Here is a 27,092-nt window from a genome sequence, read left to right on the forward strand (position 1 = left end):
TTCAGACACTACTGCAGCCAAAAAGATCAGCAGGGCTGCCAGGCAACTGATATTGTTTAAAAGGAAATAAATATGGCCGCTTCTTTATCCCTCTCAGTTGAGGTGTCTTTTAGATGACGGCAAAAGAAAAAATGTGCATAATGCATATGACATTTATGGAACTGCTTGTCATTGTGAGAGGCAGTTGCAATGAAAGTGATGTGTAATGCATTATTTTCCATCATGTGTGCGGTTTCATTTGTCCTGGTTTATATCCGGTAGTTCCATTCTGTGCCAGGCTGCAGGATCACATAAAGATAACAAAGCTATTACTGCACACTTGTTCCTCGCCCCGGGGTTGTTTTATTTATTTATCGTCCGGTTTTTAATAAAAGGAAGAAGAAATTCAAATTCTGTTGACACACTCGTCAGAGTGCGCTCTGTGTCCAGCCAGCTTCCTGTTGGCATAGATAGAGCATTGTTGGTGAAGAGGCTTTTATCTGAGTGCATTTTATCCGACAGATTTTGCAGACAGCAGATCTCTCGGTGAATAGAGAACTGCCAGACATCTCACAGGAGAAGCAGATCGCCATCCAATCCTGCAGCGACGCTCCCAGCCAATCAGGTAAATACATATATGATGCGTGTTTTTCTCAGAGTAGACAAGGAGTTCTCATTTACTGGCAAAGCTGTGTTTGAGAAATTTATATCTTCGAATTTGGCATCATTTAAAGCGTACCAGAGATGAAGCAACCTGCTTTAATTGATACTATATACTAGTAGGGACATGAGAACAGACACTTAACCTGCTGCCTGTTTCATTCTGATCTGCCCTGTGAGCTTGTAATCCCTCCTGTAAAAACCACCTGTAAAATACACCAGCTGAGCTCTGTTGGCTGCTTTATCGTGTCTGCTCAAGCCCGCCCCCCTCTCTGCCTGTGTTCTGCTCAAGCCCGCCCCCCTCTCTGCCTGTGTTCTGCCTATCTGTGAGATCAGTCTGCTCAAGCCCGCCCCCCCTATGCCTGTGTTCTCCCTATCTGTGAAAGCAGTCTGCTCAAGCCCGCCCCCCTCTCTGCCTGTGTTCTCCCTATCTGTGAGAGCAGTCTGCTCAAGCCGCCCCCCTCTCTGCCTGTGTTCTGCTCAAGCCCGTCCTCCTCTCTACCTGTGTTCTCCCTATCTGTGAGAGCAGTCTGCTCAAGCCCGCCCCCCTCCCTGCCTGTGTACTCCCTATCTGTGAAAGCAGTCTGCTCAAGCCCGCCCCCCTCTCTGCCTGTGTTCTCCCTATCTGTGAGAGCAGTCTGCTCAAGCCGCCCCCTCTCTGCCTGTGTTCTGCTCAAGCCCGTCCTCCTCTCTGCCTGTGTTCTGCTCAAGCCCGCCCCCTCTCTGCCTGTGTACTCCCTATCTGTGAGAGCAGTCTGCTCAAGCCCACCCTCCTCTCTGCCTGTGTCCTTCCTATCTGTGCACAGAACAGCATCACAGAGAGTAGTGCCTGTGATCGGAGAAACTGCTTACTAGACATAGATTTATCTATCTACTGATGGTTGTACACAGATCAAAGCAGCAGCTGTGCTTGTCTTTGGTTTTACAGGAATAAGTAAAAGTGCCTGTGTGTATATGTCACATGCCTGTGTGTAGATATCTTACAGGAATATCCAGTATTTGGCATACACTTTCGAGGGGTATGTTTATTCTAAAGGTACCTGTTCATCTCAGTTTTCCTTTTAAAGAGGCACTGTAGCGACATACTGTAGAATGCAGTAAATTATTCAGGATATGCACTATATGTTAAATATCCAGATTTCAGCCTCAGAAACACTTCCTATAGTTATATATTGCTGTATATTGGTATGTAGCCCCGCCCTCCCAGTGATCTTTAGCCTAGGCTGTTTATTATGCGGAACTGTGTGTTTATTTACGCAGCAACCAAATTCTGTTTCCGAATGCCTCTGAAAGTTCTGCCTGTGTTGTGAAACTGTGTTGTATCTACTTTCCATAGATGTGCAGGATGGACAGACCCTCCCACCCTTAGAGGGCGCCGAGAAGCTCAGAGCAGAGTTCAGCCAGCAGAGGGCACAGCTGGAGGAGAAGCACTCTGCAGAGATCGAGCACCTGCGCTCCTATTTCCAGCAGCAGCTGAAGGAGAATGAGGACAAGTTCTCCAAAGAGCTAACCCGCCTGCAGGAGCAGCTGCAGGATGTCACAGCGGCTTCTCAGCCTATCAGGTACACGTGCAGTTTACACAGTAATACACTAGAGGGCACTGCACAAAGCATATCCCTTTTGAGTCGCTCTTTTTTCTTCCCCGGCGCGTTTCGGTAGAACTCTCTGATACATTAAAGCTTAAATCCTTCTCTTTTAATTACTGTAGGTTTAGTATTGATTAGTTTGAACAGATGTTAAAACCTCTGCAAAAAGGGTTCTTTTTGCTGTTTTGTACTTGCCTCCAGGAGAGTTTTTTTTCATCACTTCCCGAGCAGGAAGGAAGTAAATCTCTGTAGCGTGACAAAGACGGCAACAAATTAAATGTTTTATTTTGTAGAAAGGGGGGTGGGACGGGCACACAGCAAGGTTATCAGCTGTGTGCAGGGATGACAGGGCCGGGGCCTGATCAGTACATTGCACAGGAGGAAGAGGCGGCCAGCAGGCGGGGACACAGCGGTGCAGTGCTGATCAGGGTCCTTCAGGAGGCTGTAGCTAGTACAGTAAAGAAAAAAGAAAAAAACCGCAGGGGTACCAGGAGCCCTTATGGTGTATTATCTTCACGTAAGTCGGATAAAAAATAAGAGTAAATTATACTCACAAGTGTAGGTTGCTATAAAGGCAACCACTTGTACAGGCCTGTGGGGAAATCCCGTCCCCACTCGGTCTTTGGGATGGTCGGTCGCTGCTCCTTAGGAAGAAAAGGCTTCACTTCTAATAAGTCGTGAAGGACCCCACAGGTGGGGTGGTAAGACGTCGCTTTACGAGGAGGATAGGAGGCGCCCTTTGTAGTATTTGTAGTATTTCAGTGATTGCTTCTTGTACAGAAACTCCACTTGTTAAAGAGTTGAAAACTTTTTTATTACTTTTTTATTTTTTTATTTATTTATTTAGCACTATAGACTAATATAGTGCTAAATAAATAAAAAAGTTTTCAACTCTTTTCAACTCTTTAACAAGTGGAGTTTCTGTACAAGAAGCAATCACTGAAATACTACAAAGGGCGCCTCCTATCCTCCTCGTAAAGCGTGATCAGGGTCCTGTCCTCTCATCACAGCAAGTTTATTAGCTGTGTGCAGGGATGACAGGGCAGGGTTCCTGATCAGTACATTGCACAGGAGTAAGAGGCGGCCAGCAGGCGAGGACACAGCGATGCAGTGCTGATCAGGCACCTGTCCTCTCATCACAGCAAGGTTATCAGCTGTGTGCAGGGATGACAGGGCCGGTGCCTGATCAGTACATTGCACAGGAGGAAGAGGCGGCCAGCAGGCGGGGGACACAGCGGTGCAGTGCTGATCAGGCACCTGTCCTCTCATCACAGCAAGGTTATCAGCTGTGTGCTGGGATGACAGGGCAGGGTTCCTGATCAGTACATTGCACAGGAGGAAGAGGCGGGCAGCAGGCGGGGACACAGTGGTGCAGTGCTGATCAGGCTCCTATCTTCTCATCACAGCAAGGTTATCAGCTGTGTGCAGGGATGACAGGGCCGGTGCCTGATCAGTACATTGCACAGGAGTAAGAGGCGGCCAGCAGGTGGGGACACAGCGGTGCAGTGCTGATCAGGCACCTGTCCTCTCATCACAGCAAGATTATCAGCTGTGTGCAGGGATGACAGGGCCGGTGCCTGATCAGTACATTGTACAGGAGGGAGAGGCGGGCAGCAGGCGGGGACACAGCGGTGCAGTGCTGATCAGGCTCCTGTCCTCTCATCACAGCAAGATTATCAGCTGTGTGCAGGGATGACAGGGCCGGTGCCTGATCAGTACATTGCACAGGAGGAAGAGGCGGGCAGCAGGCGGGGACACAGCAGTGCAGTGCAGTGCTGATCAGGCTCCTGTCTTCTCATCACAGCAAGGTTATCAGCTGTGTGCAGGGACAGGGCAGGGTTCCTGATCAGTACATTGCACAGGAGGAAGAGGCAGCCAGCAGGTGGGGACACAGCGGTGCAGTGCTGATCAGGCACCTGTCCTCTCATCACAGCAAGGTTATCCGCTGTGTGCAGGGATGACAGGGCCAGTGCCTGATCAGTACATTGCACAGGAGGAAGAGGCGGCCAGCAGGTGGGGACACAGCGGTGCAGTGCTGATCAGGCACCTGTCCTCTCATCACAGCAAGGTTATCCGCTGTGTGCAGGGATGACAGGGCCAGTGCCTGATCAGTACATTGCACAGGAGGAAGAGGCGGGCAGCAGGTGGGGACACAGCGGTGCAGTGCTGATCAGGCTCCTGTCTTCTCATCACAGCAAGGTTATCCGCTGTGTGCAGGGATGACAGGGCCGGTGCCTGATCAGTACATTGCACAGAAGTAAGAGGCGGCCAGCAGGTGGGGACACAGCGGTACAGTGCTGATCAGGCTCCTGTCTTCTCATCACAGCAAGGTTATCAGCTGTGTGCAGGGATGACAGGGACGGTGCCTGATCAGTACATTGCACAGGAGGGAGAGGCGGGCAGCAGGCGGGGACACAGCGGTGCAGTGCTGATCAGGCTCCTGTCTTCTCATCACAGCAAGGTTATCAGCTGTGTGCAGGGATGACAGGGCCGGTGCCTGATCGGTAAATTGCACAGGAGGAAGAGGCGGGCAGCAGGTGGGGACACAGCGGTACAGTGCTGATCAGGCACCTGTCCTCTCATCACAGCAAGGTTATCCGCTGTGTGCAGGGATGACAGGGCCGGTGCCTGATCAGTACATTGCACAGGAGGAAGAGGCGGCCAGCAGGCGGGGACACAGCGGTGCAGTGCTGATCAGGCTCCTGTCCTCTCATCACAGCAAGGTTATCAGCTGTGTGCAGGGATGACCGGGCCGGTGCCTGATCAGTACATTGTACAGGAGGAAGAGGCGGGCAGCAGGTGGGGACACAGCGGTGCAGTGCTGATCAGGCTCCTGTCTTCTCATCACAGCAAGGTTATCAGCTGTGTGCAGGGATGACAGGGCCGGTGCCTGATCAGCACATTGCACAGCAGGAAGAGGCGGGCAGCAGGCGGGGACACAGCGGTGCAGTGCTGATCAGGCTCCTGTCTTCTCATCACAGCAAGGTTATCAGCTGTGTGCAGGGATGACAGGGCCGGTGCCTGATCAGCACATTGCACAGCAGGAAGAGGCGGGCAGCAGGCGGGGACACAGCGGTGCAGTGCTGATCAGGCTCCTGTCTTCTCATCACAGCAAGGTTATCAGCTGTGTGCAGGGATGACCGGGCCGGTGCCTGATCGGTAAATTGCACAGGAGGAAGAGGCGGCCAGCAGGTGGGGACACAGCAGTGCAGTGCTGATCAGGCTCCTGTCTTCTCATCACAGCAAGGTTATCAGCTGTGTGCAGGGACAGGGCAGGGTTCCTGATCAGTACATTGCACAGGAGGAAGAGGCAGCCAGCAGGTGGGGACACAGCGGTGCAGTGCTGATCAGGCACCTGTCCTCTCATCACAGCAAGGTTATCAGCTGTGTGCAGGGATGACAGGGTCGGTGCCTGATCGGTAAATTGCACAGGAGGAAGAGGCGGGCAGCAGGCGGGGGACACAGCGGTGCAGTGCTGATCAGGCACCTGTCCTCTCATCACAGCAAGGTTATCAGCTGTGTGCAGGGATGACAGGGCCGGTGCCTGATCGGTAAATTGCACAGGAGGAAGAGGCGGGCAGCAGGTGGGGACACAGCGGTACAGTGCTGATCAGGCACCTGTCCTCTCATCACAGCAAGGTTATCAGCTGTGTGCAGGGATGACAGGGCCGGTGCCTGATCAGTACATTGCACAGGAGGAAGAGGCGGCCAGCAGGTGGGGACACAGCGGTGCAGTGCTGATCAGGCACCTGTCCTCTCATCACAGCAAGGTTATCCGCTGTGTGCAGGGATGACAGGGCCGGTGCCTGATCAGTACATTGCACAGGAGGAAGAGGCGGGCAGCAGGTGGGGACACAGCGGTGCAGTGCTGATCAGGCACCTGTCCTCTCATCACAGCAAGGTTATCAGCTGTGTGCAGGGATGACAGGGCCGGTGCCTGATCGGTACATTGCACAGGAGGAAGAGGCGGCCAGCAGGTGGGGACACAGCGGTGCAGTGCTGATCAGGCTCCTGTCCTCTCATCACAGCAAGGTTATCAGCTGTGTGCAGGGATGACAGGGCCGGTGCCTGATCGGTACATTGCACAGGAGGAAGAGGTGGGCAGCAGGTGGGGACACAGCAGTGCAGTGCTGATCAGGCACCTGTCCTCTCATCACAGCAAGGTTATCAGCTGTGTGCAGGGATGACAGGGCCGGTGCCTGATCGGTACATTGCACAGGAGTAAGAGGCGGCCAGCAGGTGGGGACACAGCAGTGCAGTGCTGATCAGGCTCCTGTCCTCTCATCACAGCAAGGTTATCAGCTGTGTGCAGGGATGACAGGGCAGGGTTCCTGATCAGTACAGCACATTACTGTGCAATCTAATGGTGTACAGCAGTATTGTCCATTTAAGTACGAGCCCTATAGGCACTGTGAACGATTTAAAAGGGCTTGTCACTCTTTATTGTTAAAACTTAAAGTGTACCAGAGGCCAGATCATATAAAAGATTTATACATAACTGGGGCTTCCTCCAGCCCCATGCGCACGGATCGCTCCCACACCGCCGTCCTCAGTCTTCTCCAACTCCGGTATCGGGTCCCGTAACTTCAGCCAGTGGCTGCCAGTCTGCGCAAGAGAAGTGCGCCCTCTACGTAGCGGCTGCTGCAGAGATACGCACACAGCGCACTTCTCTTGCGTCAGACTGGCTGTGACTGACGGAAGTGCGGGGAACCGGTTCCCAAAGCTCAGGACAGCGGCGTGTAAGTGATCATAGGGGGTGGGGCTGGAGGAAGCCCCAGGTATGTATAAAATCTTTTTAATTTTTAAGCTCTGGTACACTTTAAATGGACAGTAGTGCTGTATAGTTTTTTCTTCCCCTGGTACTCCCGTTTTTTCAGATAGTCTAATCTTGTGTCAGTGTGGGAGCTTCTACAGGAGGCATCATTAGATCCTACCTGCTCTTCATTCTTCACAGTGTTCATAGAAATATAAGACATCCCCTGGAAATAAGTCTTGGCACAGCTTTTGGAGCAAAAATGTATATAAGACACTGTTTTAATTTCAGGGAAACGGGCAGAGAGATGTGATGCGTGATTTTCATTACCCTTACGGCCCTCAGGTGGTATGTTTCTCCTACATTCCTGATAACACATGTTCTTCTCTTGTTAGTCCTTTCAGAGCCCTGTGTGAGGAGGAGACAGGAGCAGAGCTGGGCTTGGAGGAGGAAGCGGCCATATTTCAGCGTGTCTGCGATAAGCTGAAGGTAAACAGTGTCCGATTAGGCACGGAATGTCGCCTATTAATCTTTGTTTGCACAGCGCCATCTATGTACATACCTGAGTAGTGTGTTGGTTGGTAACGCAGACGCTGACACAGGAGTCACTGAGAAGGCTCCTTCTGTAAAAAAGCTCATACGTTTTACTCCTGGAGGTTTACCGAATGAGCCATGCTTCTCAGCTGACCGGTAAGAAAGAACAGGGGGATTAGCTGGCAGGCAATTAGCTTTCTTGTGTAATGGTGTGTTATGTTTTTCATATTCCTTCCTTTCTATCTCTTCTGTCGTCACTCTCATAATGAGCGGGATGATGTCACGGACTTGAAAGCGAATCTGTCAGGATTCTCAATGTTTATAGTCTGGCCCTGCAACCTAAAGCCAAGTTGAAGGCATAAATATTGTTCTAGTGCTGTGCGGCACTCGGCAGCTTGTTTTTGTTTGTGTAGAAACTCTGGAATTAGCTAATGTTGCATAAATGTGTTTTCAAATAACCTGTCATCGGCCCTTGCTGCACAGAACTTCATTGCTTATGGCTGCAGTTTTTTCAGAGAGGATTTAGTCTATGCCCACCTCCCTGCTGTCTGAATAGCATGGTGATGCAACAGCCCCTCCCACAGAGCATGCTGTCTTATTGTTTAGCTATGTTGTTTCAGGTCACGTGAAGAGGTTCTCACTGTAGCTCTTGAGTGCAGAAGTCTTGTCGTCTAACGGTTCTGAGCTACAGGACTCTTCTTAGACACAAAAGCCATGACTTAAAGTGTTAAGAAACTCCGTATTTCCTCTTTGTTCTAAAAAGATTACTTACAGCATAAAATACAGCGCCACGGAATATGTTGGTGCTTTATAAATCAATAATAATAATACAATCTACCACCAAAAACTCCCCACAAAACTGTAGCAGAACAGCATTCAAACAATTAAACAGTACTTTGTTCTTCGGTGGAAAGTTCCTGGCTTCAGTGGGTAGCTCCTGGCCCTATCTGAAGAGGTGCTAACATCATCTTTTGTTTACATTCCTTTGTAGGATACATTTAGTAAACGTTAGCAAAGTACTGAAACTGAGCTGTACTGAGCTGAGAAGCAGAAAGACCTGAGAATTGATCACTCGATATATTTGAATAAATAAATACAGCAGCTATGCCAAAAAATGCAATGGCAGCTTTCAGAGCAGATAAACTGTACTTTGAGAATTTGTAAACAGACAATATTACTTGTGCACAAAAGCAAATTTGATATGTGTATGGGTAATAAAAAGTAGGAAAAAACTTTTCATTAAATGTTACGTCAGTGTTTTATCCCATTTGAAGTACTGTGTACTAAGCTATCAAGTAGAATAGTTTGCAGATTAGCTGTAAGGATTAGTGTTTGTCAGGCTGCCCAGAGTTCCCCTTTTAACTGAGAACTCCATGAGCTCTCACTGGATTGAGCACACAGTAAAATAACTTTAGTGATTTATTCTTTTTAAAAAAATGTGTTTGCTTAAAGTTTTCTAGAAGCAAATTAATGTAAAAAAAATGTGTTACTTACCTAGGAAGAGGGAAGCCTTTGGATCCAGACCTTCCCAGGACTTCCTGGTCCCCACCACTGCTGCTGGCGGACCCCCGGAACATATCCATAAGAGCTTGTTGGATATGCCCACATGGCCCCGCTCCCTGCCGTGTATTAGTGCAGCCGTATTACAGCTGTGCGGATACGGTTGGGCCTGCACAGTAATCCGATGCCTCATACACGAGTGTCTTCGTACTACTGCGCAAGTGCGGTATTATTTGTGCAGGCGCAGTGTCCCTTGGACATATCCGATAGGCTCTTTCACACATAAGAGCCCTGCCTGAATATTTGCCCAAGGCTTTATTGTGGTGGCTGGATAGTGTAATGGTTAACGGCTCTGCCACTGACACAGGAGACCTGGGTTCAAATCTCGGCTCTTCCTATTCAGTAAGCCAGCACCTATTCAGTAAGGAGTTCTTTGGGCGAGACTCACTAACACTGCTACTGCCTACAGAGTGCACTCTAGTGGCTGCCTCGCAAGAGCTTTGAGTCCGACAGGAGAAATGTGCTATACAAAAAAAGGAATTATTATTATTATTATAATATTATGAGTGTGCTCCAGCCATAAGAAACAGACATTAAAGTGGACCTGTTCTCTTGCACAGGGCAGAAGGAATTAATCAGTGTAATTTGATCTCTCAGTTGTCAGCTGGCTGCCTTGCAGAGCAGCTAATTTGTAAACACAGGATGTTGACCCTAAGTTTGCTTCCATAAAAGCAGGAAGTAGACTCACTGCAGATTTATTGCAGGATTTCTATCAGCTGTTACAAAGAAATGTTTTTCTTTTACCTCTTAAGGACCATAGGCTTATACCCCCTTAATGACCAGGCTATTTTTTACAAGTCGGCTTGCTGCAGAGCACTACATTTTAGTAGATTAATGTTTTATTTATTGTTTTTTTTTTAATAAAAAGCTCTATTTTTTCCTTATTTTCCCTCCCCCTTCGCTCCCCCGGCAGCCAATCACAGCGATCATCTCTCAGAGACATCAGCCTATGAGAGCCGATCACTCTGAGTCTCCCAGGGGTACAGCCGAGTGTCATGGCTTTCCCCAGTACAGATTGCAGCGGTACGATCACCGATGGGAGATTGATGACCGAGCGGAGCATGGATGCGTGCGCATCAGCACTCGCGATCCCCTGCAAAACCCCATCCTAGGACTTGACGCCAATCTGCGTGAGGCGGTCCTGGGGCTGCCACCTTGCGACCGCCAATTGGCGTTAGGCGGTCGCAAGGAGGTTAAAGGTTTTTATGCTGTTGCTTATCTTTTAGAACAAAGAGGAAGTTCTGAGTTCAGGTCCGCTTTAATATGAACTGTTCTGCACTGGCTCTCTGTTAGTGAATTAGACACAATGACACTTTCCTTTTCTGTGTAGGAGGCAGGAGAAGCTGCACAGTTGGGAGATCCGTCTGCAATGATGTCCTCTGAGCCGGTATATCAGGAGCTCCAGAGCCTGCGACATGCCTTGTTCTCCTCGTACATCCAGCAGATCAGCGCACTGAAGAAGCAGCAGAGATCGGAGCTGGAACAGCTGCGTACGGACCTGACACAGAAATTCAACGCTGAGAACGCCGCCCTGCGACAGGAAATCATCCAGCTGTCCAGCAACCGGCACGAGACCCTGAATGGCGGCTTCCAACCCACCTTATACCCGATCGCCGAGGAGAAGAGCGACGCCGACCTTAACCAGCTGCTGGAGGAGCGCTACCAGGAGAAGATGGAGGAAGAGGTGGCACGGGTGAGTTGGCTTTAGGCTGGTTTTACATTTGTGTTTTGCGTTGCGGTGCACCTGCCGCATCACAGCGCAATGCAAAAAAGTCAGTCCTATGACCTTGCTGCGTAGTGCGCAGACAAGGTCCTATGCATAGCACCGCCCCCTGCTCAGTGACATATTCACTGCTGGACAGGAAGTACGTCACTGGAATTCCCGTCGGTACCTCACACTACCTGCGTCACCCATAGTCCTTCATTGCAGCAGGCTCCGTGCTTTAAAGAGAAACCGTAACCAAGAACTTCATCCCAATCAGTAGCTGATACCCCCTTTCCCATGAGAAATCTATTTCTTTTCTCAAACGGATCATCAGGGGGCGCTGTATGGCTGATATTGTGGTGAAACCCTTCCCACAGTGTGATGTCAGGACCATGGTTCTGGCAGTTTCCTTTCTGTGAACCTCATTGCATTGTGGGAAATAGCGGTTTACAGCTGTTTCCAATTGCCAAAAAAGCAAGCAGAAGCTACTTCCACTGACATCACCTGCCAGTAGTAAAAATGTCAGGCACCATGTGAGAAATGTCAGAATGTAAATCAGGGAGAGGAATTCTTTTACAATGGGCAAACACTGACTAAATCCTTTATACATAATTATTGTAAAAATTAAAGAGAACCTGAGGTGGGTTTTAAAAATCCTGATTGCACACAGAAGCTGGGACTGCATATAAATGCCCCGCCGCTGTTGCTATATTGTTCTCCCACAGACCCCCGCTGCGCTCTGCTGGCCCCCCTAAATTTAAACCGCCATGCTAGCGACACGCAGCGTGCCGATAGCCGGCTGTTTACATGGCCACTGTCACTCTTGCCGCTCCCCCGCCGCTGCTCCCGCCTGCGTTTCTTCCCTCCAATCAGTGCGGAGGGAAGGGACGGAGGCGAGCATCGGTGACATAGAGGAGGCGGGGGAGCGGCAAGAGTGACAGTGGCCATGTAAACAGCCAGCTATCGACACGCTGCGTGTGTAAAAACTGGAAGCAAACTGCGGCGGGGGACTGGAGGATCGTTTTTGTCCTGGCGCAGGCACAGGACGTCTGCGGAGGGGCAGTGTAGAAGCCTGAAGTTCTGTGGCCTTTTAAAAAACAAACAAACTGTGTCACTTACCTGGGGCTTCCACCAGCCCCCCGCAGCTATCAATTCTCACGCTGTCACTGAAGAATCCTCTGTTCCTCTCTGCAGGTCACCTGACAATTATTCGTCTAACTAGACGAATAGCACTGTGGCTGCACGGCATTGGCAGCGCGCGTCCTCACTTCTGCTCGCTTCTCTGGCAGCTTACTGCGCAGACGGAGTACAAAGTTTTCTTGCGGTGCGCCTGCGCAGTAAGCTCCTGATGACGCACGCGGGAGCGAGGACATGCAGCCGCAGTGCTATTCATCTAGTTAGACGAATAACTGGCAGGTTACCCGCGGCGAGGAAAGAGGGGGCTTCAGTGATGGCGTGGTACTTGATAGCTACAGGGGGCCTGTAGAAGCCCTGACGAATTGTCCAATGAGGACAGAAAACGCGTAGGTGGGCGGAGCCAAAGCCTGAGCGCGTCCTCCACCCCACGTGGACTCTCATGGTTGGCGTTCCATAGCGGCTCGCAGTGACCAGTCCTGCCACATGCCAAGTATCCTGCCAGGGGTGAGCCTGGGTGCCTGGCACCTGGGTGCAAGATTTTCTCTGGCGCCTATGGGAGTGGTTAAATTAACCACGCCCAACCACATAACCACACCCATGTCCTTCCTAATCACACCCACACCTTCCACCTCTTTACGCATGCATGTGATACCCCATTCCTACCCCTCTTCCATGGGCTTGCTCCTGGCTGGCTTTGGCTTCCTGCGAGTGACAGTCTGCTAGTCTCTGGACTGACTCAGGCTGAGAGGCTCTGCGAGTGCGACGCAGTCACACACTGCATATTTATGGCTGCCTGCGGCCACCCTACTCTCGCTCGCTGACGTCGGCTCCTCCCCCCTGCCAAGCCCAAGGTGGGCTGCCTGTATCTTTCCCGTTGCGCCACACAGCCTGCCAGTGTTGCCAACCTTTCACGTTATTTTTTACTGACAAATACCTAAAAATTTACTGACAAAAGATTATTTTTACTGACAAAAATTCCCCACTAAATGCACATAAGAGACAGCTTTTCCCCATGTAAATGCACATAACAAGAGACTGCTTTTCCCCAGCAAATGCACATAACGAGAGACTGCTTTTCACCAGCAAATGCACATAACGAGAGACTGCTTTTCACCAGCAAATGCACATAACGAGAGACTGCTTTTCACCAGCAAATGCACATAACGAGAGACTGCTTTTCACCAGCAAATGCACATAACGAGAGACTGCTTTTCACCAGCAAATGCACATAATGACAAACAGCCCCGGGATAGGTAGCCAGGGGGTATATGTGCCCGGGATAGGTAGCCAGGGGGTATATGTGCCCGGGATAGGTAGCCAGGGGGTATATGTGCCCGGGATAGGTAGCCAGGGGGTATATGTGCCCGGGATAGGTAGCCAGGGGGTATATGTGCCCGGGATAGGTAGCCAGGGGGTATATGTGCCCGGGATAGGTAGCCAGGGGGTATATGTGCCCGGGATAGGTAGCCAGGGGGTATATGTGCCCGGGATAGGTAGCCAGGGGGGTATATGTGCCCGGGATAGGTAGCCAGGGGATATATGTGCCCGGGATAGGTAGCCAGGGGGTATATGTGCCCGGGATAGGTAGCCAGGGGGTAATATGTGCCCAGGATAGGTAGCCAGGGGGTAATATGTGCCCAGGATAGGTAGCCAGGGGGTAATATGTGCCCAGGATAGGTAGCCAGAGGGTAATATGTGCCCAGGATAGGTAGCCAGAGGGTAATATGTGCCCAGGATAGGTAGCCAGAGGGTAATATGTGCCCAGGATAGGTAGCCAGGGGGTAATATGTGCCCAGGATAGGTAGCCGGGGGTATAGGGTCCCCGTTTAGGTAGTGACAGGAGCGCACCCAACCCTCCCCTCCCGCCGCTGCTGCCTCTGCCGCTCCCTCCTCACCTTGCAGCAGCTTCAGACCTCAATCAGCGGGCGACCCGACCAGTAAGAAGGCGCCAGGCGCACCCGCTCTATATGCGGAAGTGATGTCACTTCCGCATATCAGTGCGGCGTGCTAGGTCCTAGCGCCCGCCCGCCTGATCGAGGTCTGACGCGGCGCCGGCGGCTAGAGGGAGGGAGGGACGGACGGAGGGAGGGAGCGAGCGAGCGAGCGAGCGGCGGCCACAGGGGGAGAGCAGCGGCCGGGCGGCGCCTCTCAGAGGCAGGCGCCTGGGTGCCTTGCACCCGCAGCACCCGCCCAGGCTCGGCCCTGTATCCTGCTATCCTTGCAGTGAATGGAGCAGCATCTACCCGGGACTACATACAGGATTGGTGAGATCACCATAGCTGAAGTCCTCTCTATCGCTGTATGGGAACTTTACTAAATCCAGGCACCATCTGGCCAGCGGCTATTGCTATCGTGCCCCACGAGAGAGTATGTAGGTGGCCACACGTGTGTGAGTGAGAGTGTTGCCGGCTTAGCTATTACCATGCTGCGCAGCAGGTTAGTCTAGCTTGCTTTAGCACTCGGGTCTTTTGGCTCTGTTGTGCGTTTTTATATTATGGCAGCAATCTTGCATGCGACTGCCATTAATGTGTTTGTCCTTTGATATTTCATATTTAGTTTTGAGTATAGAACCTTGTTAGCTCTTATTGTTTAAGAAGCCCGAGGTAAGTGACACTTTTTGTTTTTTTAAAAAGGCCACAGAACCCCTTTCAACTTTTTTTTTTTTCATTACAGTACTCCTTTATCCAGTACGCTATCCATAGTTTTCTGTCAGACCCTCCCTAACCTCTGTATATTAAAGATCAAGTTAATTGGCAGAGCCAGTTCCTTCAGCAAAGTGACTATTCTGCTTTCGGCTGCGGCTCACGTTTCAGTACCCCGGGGTGGCGGTTACCGTGTGTGTTTCTGTCAGATCCCCAAGCTTGTAGAACAGCGAGCCTGGTGATTGTTTGCTAAGTGGCATCTCCAGGAGAGTCTCCATCAGTTACACATGACTGGTCTTTCCTTCCCATTGTGCAGCTCTGTGTGGCTCCTGTGTACGAGGCCTCGGACACACAATGTGCTCTTCAGCTCCCATTATTGGAAAGGCCGATCTCATTTCACTATCCCGAGAGCAGCCACTGCTGTGACGGATGAGGTTACAGCTATCGATTAAAGCCGCTTCCCTTTCCTTGGTCAAGATTGCATCACTTAACCCTTTAGCAGCCAATTTATTTTAGCACTTTTTTAATTATTTCTTCTTTGATACACTACCTTGCTTCAAATGAATACTGCTGTAATGTTTGTTTAGGGCCACTTGTCACTAGGGGGCAGTGTGAGACAATAACAGAGGACTTCTGCTTTCAGCTTCTATGTTTTCTGCTAGTACAGAGACATCGAAGCATTCCAAGAATTTACAGCATGAGGAGTTCTGGCGACTGAGGTCAAAAGCAGAGGACTTATCTCACACGAGATAACTCTATTGAAGCTGCTAATGGGCTAAAGATGAACTGTAATCAAAATAACATAAGAAATAAAAGTGCTTATTAATTTAATCATTATTTATTCAGTGTTTGCCCATTGTAAAATCCTTCCTTTCCCTGTTTTACTTCTTGAAATTTATCACAGGCTGCAACCTGGCAGGCGATCTCTGCGGAATGTTTGTTTACTGAGAGTTCTAAAGCCAGTAGAAAAGATCTGTGGTCTCCCAGAATGCTGTGGTGGGGAGAGTTCCACATAATAAACAGCCTAGGCTAAGGGAGGGAGGGAGGGGCTTCATAGTAATATACAGCAGTATATACCGTAGCTATAGGAAGAGTTTCTGATGCTGAAAGACGTATACTTAAAGTGAACCTTAAGTGTAAAAAATAAATTGAGTTTTACTCACCTGGGGCTTACCTTAGCCCCCTGCAGCTGATCGGTGCCCACGACGAGTCGCTCTGATGCTCCGGGTCCCGCCGGTGGCCACTTCCGGTTTCGCCGTCAGGACCCGTCAGGCTGGGAAGGCGGCCGTTTCTACGCGTTCCCAGCCAAAATAGCACCCCTATGCGGCCATATGGCAGCATAGGGGTGCTATTTTGGCTGGGAACGCGTAGTATCAGCCGCGTTCCCCAGCCTGACGGGTCCTGACGGCGAAACGGGAAGTGGCCGCCAGCGGGACCCGGAGCATCAGAGCGACTCGTCGTGGGCACCGATCAGCTGCAGGGGGCTGAGGTAAGCCCCAGGTGAGTAAAACTCAATTTATTTTTTACACTTAAGGTTCACTTTAACGTAAAAGTAGGCATACTGAATAATTTACTGCATTTTGCTTTATGTCAATCACAGTTCCTCTTTAACCACTAAAGCCTATCTGGACGGATATATCCATCCAGATAGCCTGCCCTGCTGCCTCTGAGCCGGGCGCAATTGGGCGCGCTCCCGCCGCCTTCCGTTAGCCCGGAGATCAATGAATGGGAACACAGTTCCCATTCATTGATCTAAGTCCCCGTATGAAAGACCGACACCGTCAGGTAGACTGCTCCGTCTTTCAAAAATCCCCTTCTGCCCCATCCACGCTTTACTTCTGCACGTGTAGTATTACTTTGCAAGTGGAAGTGAGCTGCGAGGGCATCTTGTGGCCAAATAGTAAAATTACATCTGGAAATAAAAATTTCCAGAAAATTACATTTTTTTTTTTACTGTTAGCCCCTTACCTCCCACACTCCCCAAGAGCTACACACACACACACACAAAAAAATACATTAAAAAAATATATAAATAGTTACCTTAGGGACTAAACTTCTCTAATATGTATGTAGTAAGGTATATTACTTTTATTTTTTAAATTATGTGCTTGTAATAAATAAAGGACGCAAAACTGAAAACATGCACCTTTATTTTCGAATAAAATATTAGCGCCATACATTGTGATAGTGGCATAATTTAAACGGTGTAATAACTGGGGCAAATAAAATACATTGGTGTTAATTATGGTATAATGGCCAAAAATGGAGAAATAATGATTTTTTTTCCATTTCTTTTTTTAATCTTCCTGTTAAAATAGATTTAGAATAAAATAATTCTTAGAAAAATGTACCACCCAAAGAAAGCTTAATTGGTGGCGGAAAAAACAAGATTTAGATCATTTCAGTGTGATAAGTAGCGATAAAGTTATTGGCGAATGAATGGGAGGTGAAAATTGCTCAGATGCATAAGGTGAAACACTGTAGGCTGAAGTGGTTAACCGGTTAAAGGGAACCTAAACTGAGAGGGATATGGATGTTTCCTTTTAAACAATACCAGTTGCCTGACTCTCCTGCTGATCAATTTGCTGCAGTAGTATCTGGATCTCACACCTGAAACAAGCATGCAGCTAATCCAGTCTGACTTCAGTCAGAGCACCTGATCTGCATGCTTGTTGAGGGGCTGTGGCTAAAATTATTAAAGACACAGGAAAGCAGGAGAGTCAGGCAACTGGTATTATTTAAAAGGAAAAATCCAGATCCTTCTCAGTTTAGGTTTCCTTTAAAGGGAACCTCAAGCGAGTAAAATTATTTAAAATAAACACATGACGTAGCTGCAAATGAATATTACATACTAACCTCACCGTCAGTTCCTCTCAGAAGCTCACCATTTTCTTCTTACAGCGATCCCTTCCAGTTCTGACAATATTTTGTCAGAACTGAAATATACCAGTTGCTGTCAGTTATATATCGGCAGCTGTCAGTTACAACTGAATGTGCAAGGTAATGCCCATGTTTCGCTCAAGTAGGCAATATTACAGTTTAACAGTGTGCTGACCAGGAAGCTGCTATGGGGTAATGGCCATTTTTAAAATGGAGGATGGAGAATTCCATTGATCACAGTGGACAAACAGGACGCAGGAGAGGAGACAGAGATTGAGGAGTACACTACACTGGAGGTAAGTATGACCTGTATAAGGTTATTTTGACTTTTTATTTTCAGTTCAGCTTCTCTTTAAGTCCCCTGTACGCATTATCTCAAGTTAGTCTTCTAACGGCATAAACCGTATTTCTGCCTAATGCAACTGTGCAGAGAGCTGCAGGGAGCTTTTTTATATTCACCTGTTCTGGGTGGCTGGAACCGTTTCCTCTCTTCTCCACCAGGCAGTGCTGCAAAGCTGACATCCTCTTCTGAGTTCTGATCACCTGATATGACATTAAATAGTAACCCAGGGGATGGTGTCAGCGCTGCAGCGCCGCTCGGTAGTGGAAGAGGGATGATGAAAGAGACTTCCATTACACCTCTCCCACCACCAGGCAGCGCTGCAGGGCTGACACCATTCCCTGGGTTACTATCTCATGTCATATCATGTGATCGGAACCCAGAGACCCTTCCATCACCCCTCTTCCATCACCAGGCAGTGCTGCAGCGCTGACACCATCCCCTGGGTTACTATCTCATGTCATATCATGTGATCGGAACTCAGAGACCCTTCCATCACCCCTCTTCCACCACCAGGCAGTGCTGCAGCGCTGACACCATCCCCTGGGTTACTATCTCATGTCATATCATGTGATCGGAACCCAGAGACCCTTCCATCACCCCTCTTCCACCACCAGGCAGCACTGCAGCGCTGACGCCATCCCCTGGGTTACTATCTCTTGTCATATCATGTGATCGGAACTCAGAAGAGGATGTCAGCATTGCAGCGCCGCCTGGTGGAGAAGCCAATCCAGTTTTGCAGGGGATTGCGCACTCTCCGCCATCAGTCTACCAGCGGTGATCGCCGCTAGGAGACTGTTAGACAGCGAAACCGCCATCTATTTACATTTGTACAGTGCTGCGATCCACGGCTGTACTGGGGACGGCCGTGTCACTTGGCTGTCCCTTATGCTGGGTATACACGGCTCGATATTGCCGCCCGATTCTCCCGCCCAATCGATTCCGCAGGCGATTCTCTTATCTTCTCATTTTTCATATCTTTTTCCATTGTCCTCAACACGAAATCAAGCGCAGAAACAATCAGGCGAGAGATCGGGAGATAAATGGCTTAGAATGGAGCCGTGTATTCCCAGCAGTAGAGAGGCTCAAGAGCCTATGATAGCCGATCGCTGTTATTGGCTGGCGAGTGCAGGCAGGGAGGGGAGGAAAATAAATAAAAAATAGGGAAATTTATTTTAAAATGATATATAAATAAAAAAAAAAAAAAAACAGAAAAAAAAACAAACAAACACTGCATGAGCAATCAGAAACCCACCAACAGAAAGCTCTGTTGGTGGGCAGAAAAGGGGTTGGCATTCATTTGTGTGCTGCGTGGCATGGCTCTGCAGCAAGCTTATAAAGCTGCAGAGCACTGAATTGTAAAAAATTGCCTGGTCACTGGGGGGTGTAAGCCTGTGGTCCTGAAGTGGTTAAAGGAATCTTACGTAAATATATCTTGTAAGTCTTGTTGAGGACTAAAAAGGTATTTCATGGGTCACCCCCACTGGGCACTGAATCGGTCTTTCTCACCGCACTGCCACTGCTGCTTCTTCACCAGCTTACTAATCCTCTCCAGCTCCCTGGTCCTTGCGTCTTTCTTAGGCCCAGCTGGGCCATTTCATGCTGAAATCGGTCTGAAATTAGCCTTGTGACGCCACATCTGCCGCCCACATGTACCCCGGCAACCACGTGGGGTGCATGCACGGACGGAGCCAGTGGCGAACACGGGCAGGTAATGTATACTGCGTTGGGCACCTGGAAAGGGGGGGCACATTGGACATTAGGGGGGACAGTGCCAGGGATTTCGTCTTGTTTGTAGCTCGACCCGATATCTCTGTTAATGCCATGCACCCAATCAACCACAACGCCCCAACATCTTGCAGCATGTCCAGTCGACGTTCTCGGCCAAAAATTGGTTGCATCGTCGATCTAACATGCACTTGGCAGCACAGATTTGCATCTGATTTGATGATAATTATTGAATTGATCACCCGATAAGTCGATAGATGTATGGGTACCTTAAAGAGAAACTGTGTCCAAGAATTGAACTTCATCCCAATCAGTAGCTGATACCCCCTTTCCCGTGAGAGATCTATTCCTTTTCACAAACGGATTATCAGGGGGCGCTGTATGGCTGATATTGTGGGGAAACCCTCCCAGAGTGTGATGTCAGGACCATGGTTCTGACAATTTCCTGTCTGTGAACCTCATTGCATTGTGGGAAAAACAGCTGTTTACAGGTGGGTCCAACTGCCAAAAAAAAGCTAGCAGCTTCTCCTTCCACTGACATCACCTGCCAGCAGTACAAATGTCACCATGTGGTAAAAGTCAGAATGTAAATCGGGGAGAGGAAAGATTTTACAATGGGGAAACACTGACTAAATCATTTATAATTATTGTAAAATGTAGCATTTTTTATTACATTGTTTTCACTGAGTTCCTCTTTAACTCTTTGTGTGAATTGAAGTGGAGCCCAGCCAGAGGAAGAAGCATTATTTAGACAATGGCCTCAATTCACTAAGCTTATCTCCTGTCTTTAATAACTCTTCTAGAGTTGTTACCATGGTGATAAGGCATGTAGTATTCAGGAAACATTTTACCTCAGGCAAACCTAAAGTTAACTCTTCTGTCTTTAAGTTAACTCTTCAATCCTTAAAATAACTCCAGAGTTAAAGACAGGCTGTTTATTAACTGCATGTGAAAATAACTACAGAGGAGGTAACTTAACTACAGAGGAGGTAACTTAACTACAGAGGAGGTAACTTAACTACAGAGGAGGTAACTTAACTACAGAGGAGGTAACTTAACTACAGAGGAGGTAACTTAACTACAGAGTAGGTAACTTAACTACAGAGGAGGTAACTTAAGGAATGAAGAGATAAGATAACTCTCTCTTATGTGGAGGTAAGTTTTCTCTTGCCTTATTATCTCCAGCATGATCTTAGTGAATTGAGGCCAATATCTACTGTAGAAAAGAGCTATTCCTGATTCTTGCTACAGGAAAAATGAATACATGGATACAAGTCTACTTTAAGTTTACAGAAATTCTCCTTGGCTACCAGTGTAATATTATCAGTTCTTCTGCCTTGCTTGACCTGAAATCCAGCTTTGTGTTCCTAGCTGTCAGCTAGTCACATTGTTCTACTTGTCAGCCAAGCTCCTGTCCATGCTTACTTGTGTATTTCTTCTCCATTTAGGTTATTGTGGAGATGTCAATTGCATTTGCCCAGCAGACTGAGCTTGCGCGGCTGTCCGCTCAGGAGATAGAGGAGCAGAAGGAATGTCCTCCTGACCTGACAGAGGTCCCTGATTCACAGACCCCTGAACAAGGCGAAGGTGGCCTGACTGATGGGCAGACAGAGGAATTACAGACAGAAGAGCTGGAACAAGAGGACTCCGGGTTACAGGAAGCTCCAGTGAGGGACATCAATGAGGTGGATTTAGTTGTTGACCAACATGAAGATCTGACTCTGAGGCAAGAAGATGGCTCAACTCTAACAGAGCCTCAACCGAAAGAGAGAACCGTGATCCTCAAAGAGGAGGTAAGAGCAGAATCTGCAGTATTACAGCAAACCTCAAGCGAAAATGAACCGTATAGTACAGCTAATAAATAGAACATTAGTAGCAAAGGAAAGAGTCTCCTATTGTTTTCCAGTAAAGGATGAGTTCAAGTTGTTATCTATGCAAAAGAGCTTCTCTGAGACCCAGCTTGGTTCAGTACAGTTCTTTTTTTCTGAAGCATTTAAAGGGAACCTAAACTGAGAAGGATATGGAATTTTCCTCTTAAAATAATACCAGTTACCTGACTCTCCTGCTGATCCTGTGTCTCTAATACTTTCAGCCACAGCCCCTGAACCAGCATGCAGATCAGATGCTCTGACTGAAGTCAGACTGAATTAGCTGCATGCTTGTTACAGGTGTGTGATTCAATCACTACTTTGGTCAATGAGATCCGCAGAACTGCCAGGCAACTGGTATTGTGTTTAAAAGGAAACATCCATATCCCTCTCAGTTAAGGTTCCCTTTAAAGGGGAACTGAAGTAAGAGGTATACGGAGGCTGCCACATTTATTTCTTTTTAATCAATACCAGTTGCCTGGCAGCCCTGTTGGTCTATTTCTCTGCAGTAGTATCTGAATAACACCAGAAACAAGCATGCAGCTAGTCTTGTCAGATCTGACTTTAAAGAAAACCTGAACTGAAAATTGAAAGTCAAAATAACCATACACAAGTCATACTTACCTCCTGTGTAGTCTACTCCTCAATCTCTTTTTCCTCTCCTGCATCCCGTTTGTCCACTGTGATCAAGGGAATTTTCCGTCCTCCATTTTGAAAATGGCCTTTACCCCATAACAACTTTCTGGTTAGCACTTTGTTAAACTGTAACATCGCCCACTTGAGCCATAGGGAAACATGGACATTACCGGGCACATCAGTTGTCCACTCAGATATAACTGACAGCAACGGATATATTTCAGTTCTGACAAAATATTGTCAGAACTGGAAGGGATCATTGTCAGAAGAAAATGGTGAGCTTCTGAGAGGAACTGATGGCAAGGTAACTATGTAATGTTCATTTGAAGTTACCTCATGTGTTTATTTTAAATCATTTTACTCAGTTCAGGTTCCCTTTAAAGTCTAAAACACCTAATCTGCTGCATGCTTGTTCAGGGGCTATGGCCTGATAGTATTAGAGGCAGAGGATCAGCAGGGCTGCCAGGCAACTGGTATTGCTTAAAAGGAAATAAACATGGCAGCCTCCATATACCTCTCTCTTCAGTTCCCCTTTAAACAGCCAAGAAACAGTGACAGAAAGCTTGAGATAAGGTTTTACTGCAGGAAAGTTCAAAGGGTCATTATTTCTGCTTTGTTTTATAGCTTAAAGGACAACTGGAATGAGAGGGATATGGAGGCTGCCATATTTATTTTCCTTTTAAACAATAACCGTTACTTGGCAACCCTGCTGGTCTAGTTGGCTGTAGCCGTGTTTCAATCTCACCAGAAACAAGCATGCAGCTAATCATGTCAAATCTGACAATAATGTGTCTGATCTCCTGCATGCTTGTTCAGGGGCTATGGCTAAAAAGTATTAGAAGCAGAGGATCAGCATGACAGCCAGGAAACTGGTATTGCTTAAAAGGAAATAAATATGGCAGCTTCCATATCCCTCCCGCTATAGTTGTCCGTTAAAATACAGAGTGTGGTTTGTAAGCTGCAAATATGGCAGAATGATACTTTATAAAAAAGCAATATAACTGAAAATAAATATGAGACTCTTTTCTTTGCTACTACTGATCTATTCATTATCCATACTACACAGACAATTCATTATATCATAAGGTTTTTTTTTTTGCTTTTGCTTCAGGTTTGCTTTCAAAGGTTACATTGTCTAAACAATTAAATAGATGAAAGCTGAAACAAATCCCGTGTAACCATTTAATGGTTAATGTCTGCGTTTTTCAAGAGGATTTCCACTGAAAATTATGTAATAAAAAAAGTGCTTCATTTTTACAATAATTATGTATAAATGATTTAGTCAGTGTTTGCCCATTGTAAAAGATTTCCTCTCCCTGATTTACATTCTGACATTTATCACATGGGGACGTTTTTACTGCTGGCAGGTGATGTCAGTGGCAGGAGATGCTGCTTGCTTTTTTGGTAGTTGGAAACAGCTGTTATTTCCCACAATGCAACAGGGTTCTCACAGTGTTAGAATCAGAATCAATTTATTTTCGCCAAGTAAGTTTGCACCTACAAGGAATTTGTCTTGGCAGTTGCTTAACAAACACAAACAAAAACAATGCAAGAACAGACCGTGTGTATATTACAAGTCAAGGACAGTATGTGAGTATAGTGGCAGTAAGCAAGGTGAGAATTGTTCATTTACAGTTCTGTGCTGATTACTTTCCAGTCCTAGCAGCTCTAGTGTGGTTCTGCATTAAGCATGGCTACCGCTTGAGGAAAAAAGCTGTTCTTGTGTCTGGAGGTTTTTGTAGATAACCATGGTCATGACATCACACTGGGAGGGGTTTCAACACAATATCAGCCATACAGCGCCCCCTGATGATCAGTTTGTGTAAAGGAATAGATTTCTCATGGGAAAGGGGGTATCAGCTACTGATTGGGATGAAGTTCAATTCGTGGTTACGGTTTCTCTTTAAGTCCAATATGAAAAAGCAGTGGATGAATATTACCGTGCTTTGGATACACTGTTAGGCCTTTCAGTTACCTGATATTTTAATACACACTTTACATGTCAAGCAATCCTTGGCTTCTAGTTATTCAGTCCTCAGCTACCCATGTTAGCTCCTGTTGAGGAGAAGTGGTCCTGAATATTTTCCCTTAGGACCACAGCGTTACATGCGGCTGTTTACTTCCACCCAATGCATGAACTAGGGAAGCAGGAAATGAGGGCGCCTGCTAGTGGTGGAACACTGGGCGCCCCCATAGGTGCACAAGCAAATATCGGCGGTGGGGGGAAATTTGGGTGCGGGAGCCAACCACAATGCAGGATCCGGCTACAAATAGTGAGTGGCCCAGGCGATATTTATCAGACGCCCAGATTTCCCATTAATGCAGGAAGGGGTGGGGGGTGTTGAGGTTAACCATGGCGGGGGGGGTCAAGGTTAGGCATCAGTAATGGGAGGGTTCAGTGTGAAAATAGGGTTAGGTTTATTTGTAGTAAAATATCAGTATTTATTACCAATATTCTAGTATCGGCATTTGCATTGTAACAGTAAAATGTTTGTAAATTGACTTATATACTAATTCTATTATCGGCTTTTCTGGGCACCCAAAGTTCCGAGCGCCCTTTTTCCATGTACGCTGTACTAGCGCTGATGAGCACAGCCATGACATGGCACAGTGTCGGGCTCATCCATATGCTCAGTACACCGGAGGCATGACTCCTGCAGCCACCCGCTCAGAATACAGGGGCCTCCTTCAGAGAAGGTACCGCTGTGGTCACACTTGTTATGGTGGTTGGACTGGTTATGTAACCTCTGAAAGTTGAGCCCCTTTGCTGCGAGGTTCACTGAGGGAAGGGGGTTTAAGCGGCATAGGAAGCCCCATCTAGGTTTCCCTGGGGGGCTTTATGATTTGTTTTGATACCCCTACCAAACTCCTGGGTACTTGAAGGTTCAGATGTGCAGGGAGTAGTGGTGGTCATCACCAGTGAACTCATGGAGAAGCATGTGATTTGTTTGATCAGCTGATAGATTTGCAAAGCTCTCATTTGCTGAGATCACTTCCTGCTTTGACCATGACTTGCAAATCAGAGACTTGCGGATCTATCACCTGACCAAACTGATCACATGCTTCTCTGTGACTTCTCAAAATGACTAATTAAGTGGGGGAATTGGTCTTGACATGTATTACTGCTGCAGGAACGGCCTGTGAAGATATCTCACAGTAGTGTGCTGCTGACTCGACCTCCCCTCTCCATAAAGTACATGGCTCATTCCTGAATTGCACTACATTAATAATGCAGTTGTCATGCATTACTGAAGAGATCTGAGAACCCCCGGCAGCATATTATTTACCCACAGTTCTAGTATTCAACAGTCCAGTGGCTGGATAGTTTGAGGCTACTTACACACCAGGGCGTTGCGTTTAGGGGACGACATAACGTGCCCCTAACGCAACCCCTGGTGCTCTCTGATGTGGACGTCAGAGTGAGCCGAGTTGTGCAGCTCACTCTGGCGTCCGTGATGCGTACTCTTGGACGCATGTGGCATCACGTGGTCCCGCCCGGCCAATCGCCGCACAGAGCGGCTGCTCCAGGAAGTAAACACTGTACGTCACACCATGCAGTGAATATTAATTAGCCATGTGCCTGGCCGCTCTCCACTCCTCCCCATCACTACTGAGCAGGAACCTAAAGTGGGGTGGAAAAAAAAAGAGTTTCACTTACCTGGGGCTTCTACCAGCCCCCTGCAGCTGCCCTGTGCCCGCGACGTCCTGGAACGATCCTATGGTTGCCCGCAGTGGCTTAGTTTAGATTTCGACGACTGTACCTGTTGCCGACCACTGTGCGTGCATCCTCGTTCATGCTCCTGTTGCTGTGAGCAGGACACACAGACACGGTATGGGAAAATATCTACTGCGCCTGCGCAGGACGCTCCCGGTGACGGGACTGTATTGCTTGTATTCAGCATCAGAAACATTTCCTGGTATGTAGCCCAGCCTTCCCAGTGAGTCCTAGTTTAGGCTGTTTTGCTATGCGGAATTCTCCTCCCAGAGCATTCGGGAGGCCAGGCAGTCATGTGATGTGTGGTGGCCGTGCAGTCATGTGATGTGTGGTGGCCGTGCAGTCATGTGATGTGTGGTGGCCATGTAGTGATGTGATGTGTGGTGGACATGCAGACATGTGATGTGTGGTGGCCGTGCAGTCAGCCATGCAGTCATGTGACGATTGGTGGCCATGCAGTCATGTGACGATTGGTGGCCATGCAGTCATGTGACGATTGGTGGCCATGCAGTCATGTGACGATTGGTGGCCATGCAGTCATGTGACGATTGGTGGCCATGCAGTCATGTGACGATTGGTGGCCATGCAGTCATGTGACGATTGGTGGCCTTGCAGTCATGTGACAATTGGTGGCCATGCAGTCATGTGACGTTTGGTGACCACGCAGTCATGATGTTTGATGGTCATACAGTCATGTGATGTGTGGTGGCCATGCAGTGATGTGTGGTGGCAATGCAGTCATGTGACGATTGGTGGCCATGCAGTCATGTGACGATTGGTGGCCATGCAGTCATGTGACGATTGGTGGCCTTGCAGTCATGGGATGTGTGGTGGCCATGCAATCATGTGACGATTGGTGGCCATGCAGTCATGTGACGATTGGTGGCCTTGCAGTCATGTGACGATTGGTGGCCATGCAGTCATGTGACGATTGGTGGCCTTGCAGTCATGTGACGATTGGTGGCCATGCAGTCATGTGACGATTGGTGGCCATGCAGTCATGTGACGTTTGGTGACCACGCAGTCATGATGTTTGATGGTCATACAGTCATGTGAGGTTAGGTGGCCATGCAGTGATGTGTGGTGGCAATGCAGTCATGTGACGATTGGTGGCCATGCAGTCATGTGACGATTGGTGGCCATGCAGTCATGTGACGATTGGTGGCCATGCAGTCATGTGATGATTGGTGGCCTTGCAGTCATGGGATGTGTGGTGGCCATGCAGTCATGTGACGATTGGTGGCCATGCAGTCATGTGACGATTGGTGGCCTTGCAGTCATGTGACGATTGGTGGCCATGCAGTCATGTGACGTTTGGTGACCACGCAGTCATGATGTTTGATGGTCATACAGTCATGTGAGGTTAGGT

At 48.2% G+C, this 27,092-nt stretch overlaps 1 protein-coding gene across 11 annotated transcripts in view; it reads left to right on the forward strand.

Annotated features, from left to right (window-relative positions):
- The window catches only part of AKAP9 (A-kinase anchoring protein 9), a 411,545-nt gene that overhangs the window by 152,033 nt on the left and 232,420 nt on the right, over positions 1-27,092 (forward strand). For all 11 annotated transcript variants that reach the window (XM_068235446.1, XM_068235447.1, XM_068235448.1 and 8 more), the window contains 5 exons: positions 502-604; positions 1,976-2,201; positions 7,374-7,467; positions 10,403-10,765; positions 20,953-21,297. In XM_068235446.1, coding sequence (XP_068091547.1) covers positions 502-604; positions 1,976-2,201; positions 7,374-7,467; positions 10,403-10,765; positions 20,953-21,297 — 1,131 coding nt within the window. The remainder of the gene's footprint in view (positions 1-501; positions 605-1,975; positions 2,202-7,373; positions 7,468-10,402; positions 10,766-20,952; positions 21,298-27,092) is intronic.

Source organism: Hyperolius riggenbachi, chromosome 5 (assembly GCF_040937935.1).
Source record: "Hyperolius riggenbachi isolate aHypRig1 chromosome 5, aHypRig1.pri, whole genome shotgun sequence".
NCBI classification, from domain to species: Eukaryota; Metazoa; Chordata; class Amphibia; order Anura; family Hyperoliidae; genus Hyperolius; species Hyperolius riggenbachi.